General features: G+C 54.6%; 1 protein-coding gene across 1 annotated transcript; it reads left to right on the top strand.

Annotated features, from left to right (window-relative positions):
• Positions 1-994: 994 nt before the first annotated feature.
• Positions 995-2345, top strand: LOC121096612 (C-C motif chemokine 3-like 1). The gene is made up of 3 exons (XM_040612789.1): positions 995-1114; positions 1384-1498; positions 2006-2345. Exons 1-3 carry the CDS (start codon positions 1042-1044, stop codon positions 2103-2105), a joined length of 288 nt encoding a protein of 95 aa, XP_040468723.1. The 5' UTR covers positions 995-1041; the 3' UTR covers positions 2106-2345.
• Positions 2346-2685: the final 340 nt, after the last annotated feature.

Here is a 2685-nt window from a genome sequence, read left to right as displayed (position 1 = left end):
TTTGCCTGGAAGTCCACGGAGCCTTTCTGTAGGGATGTAGCATTTCCAACAGAGGTTTTTCTGCCAACGCAGTGACACCATTCCTGTCCCAAACAATATGAGCTAAACCAGCAAATCTCGTCTGTATGTGGCTGTGGCTGGTGGGACAACAACAAAGTGATGTCAGGAGGGTGTGGGTTCTACACTGCTGGAGCCAAATAATCCATCTAAACCAAGTTTGCTGTGCTAACATGGTCATGAGCTTCTAAAGCTCTTTGTAAACATTAATGGCTGATTCGCATGTCCATGGATAACATGGTGCTATCTTGGCTGTCACTGGTATTTGTGAAGCTGCAATGTAGCAATAGAACCAGTTTCATAATGGCTTGCTGCAAGTGACGGTCGTGGTCAGAAGAGGAGCCGGGACCTGGGATGACGCCACGCTCTGTGCTCTGCTCTGCATGCTTCCCTCCTGATGGCCTGGGGCTGGTGGAGGAAGCCCCCGTCTCCTGCGGGAGGACAGGGCCCTGTGTGCCTTGCTGGGCTGGGCTGCCCGGCTCGGGGCTCTCCTGCTCCGGCTGCTGTGGGAGAAGCGAGCTGTCCCCGGTCTGCAAGGCGGATGTTCTAGGAAACACAAGTGCGTGGCAGCCATGGTCATTCTCCATCCCTTGCCATCATGTGACCTCTAGGCAAGAAGTCCATCTGCTAATTTTCTGAATCATTACTTCTAGGTTCTCTACAGAGTCCTTTGGTCAGGGGAAGGGAAAAAAGAGGTCATATCCTGTTCTCTGTCATTTTGTGGTTTGATATATAACATGCCATGTTAGGGCACTACTCTTTCCGGGGCCCTGGGCACTTCCCCACCCAGGGCACTGTGGTACCCCTGACACAGGAGTTTTTCCACTGTGTCATGACTTCCAGCAATGTTTCCACTGCGTTTCTGTCCCCGTTTGTTGTCCCCCTCTATAAAGTGGCCGAAGGCAGGGACGCCGTGCAAGGCACAGCCGGGGCACTGCAACACTCTCTCCTGACGCCCACAATCCACCTCCACCCAACAGCAGCATGCAGACCTCCGCGCCCGCCCTCGCTGTACTTCTTGCAGCTGTCCTCTACTGCCAGGTCTCCTCTTCTCCACGTGAGTCCAAGCTCTCCTCTCTGAGGAGCTCTCGCCTCGTTCTGCTGCGTAAGGTCTAGTAATGCTCGGCAGCTCTCCCTGCCACACATCTGCTGTGGGAAAGGAGACGCACACCTTGCTACTCCAGATTCCTGCGGGAAGGGAGGCTGTGGTGGGAGCCCATGGTGGGAGCAGCACCCCTTCCAGCAGGGACCTTCTGGTCTTCTGACCCTGCTTCTCTCCGCTGGTACTTTTCCTGGTCTGGTTTAAAAACTTAACTTCTCTTCCAGTTTCTGTCAACTTTTCTGGTCCCTGCTGCATCAAATACAGCACCAAAGCATTTCCCTCGAGCCGTGTGGTGATGTATGAGCACACGGGCAGCCACTGCTTCCAGCCAGCTGTGATGTGAGTAGATCTCCCACCCGAATCCAGGGGGGCCCTCCCTCACTGAAGGGTGGCAGTGCCTCGAAACTTCACCCCTCACCCTGTTCTGGCAGGGGAAAACACTAGGCTGGGCTCTCCCACGTTAGCAGAACAACCTGGAAACACCTCAGAGAGAGGCCAGTCCCACATCCCGTGCAGCCAGTTTCTGGACCTCATGATTAGATTTGAGCCAAAAGAGCTCTTTCTGGTCACCCCCCCTTATCCCCAGATAGCGGTACTGAGACAGGATGGTGTCCCAACTGGAGTAAGCTGGGAATGAAGTGGCTGAAGTGGCAGAGAGCAGGACACCTGTAATGACATTAAGCCACACACACACCCTCCCCATGTTTCCCTGGGGCTGTTCTGCATCTATAGGGGTGTCTGGTTTGGTGAGGTTCACTGGGGGCAAGGAGCAGATGGTCTCCTCTTCCCCTCTCTTTCCCTCTCCCTCTCCCCTCCTCCTCACCTCGACTGGATTTCCTTCTGCAGATTTACCACAGTTGCAGGCAGGAGGGTCTGTGGCAATCCTGATGATAAGTGGGTCCAGGACATCGTGAATTACCGCAAGGACAAGGCAAGCAGTAGCTGAGCAATGCCCGGCTCCCTCCAGGCATCATCTCTGCAAGGACCTGCTCTCATGGGCACCTCTGAGACACGTCCTTGTCTTCTTACTGCCTGCGAAGTTGGCAGACTATTTAATACAGCGTTTAGCTCTAAGTTTATGAGAAGGCAATTTTAATTTATTTGGTATTTGCAGTGAAACTTTTTATTCTAATTTATATGATTGTTTTGAAGTTATTTTTGTATAATAAAAGGAGCAAAACCTGCAGCTTCTCTTGCCATCTCCTGGGATGCTTCAGGGAGGCTGTGCTGGGCAGTGGCAGCTGGCAGAGGGCCCAGGCTGACACTGGATGGGTCTGTGGGGCAGTGGGGTGGCTCCTGGCTGCCACCAGCCCCTCTGTGCTGCACAGCCCCCAGCATGGCTGAGCACTGCTCATCCTGCCTGCTCCCCGCAGGGTGCCGGGCAGCTGCTCGTGCCTCCTGCCCCTTGCCTGCCAGGCTGGGCTTGAGCACTGCCCCGGTGGATGCCCAAGCATGTGGCTCTCTGCCATGGGTGGGTGTCGCGGGGCATGTTTTGGTGTGAGCAGCAGCGTGGTAAGGTGCAGGGC

The sequence above is a fragment of the Falco naumanni genome, chromosome 1 (assembly GCF_017639655.2).
Source record: "Falco naumanni isolate bFalNau1 chromosome 1, bFalNau1.pat, whole genome shotgun sequence".
NCBI classification, from domain to species: domain Eukaryota; kingdom Metazoa; phylum Chordata; class Aves; order Falconiformes; family Falconidae; genus Falco; species Falco naumanni.
Note: the sequence above shows the minus strand (reverse complement) of the source record. Positions and strands in the feature narration are given on the sequence as shown.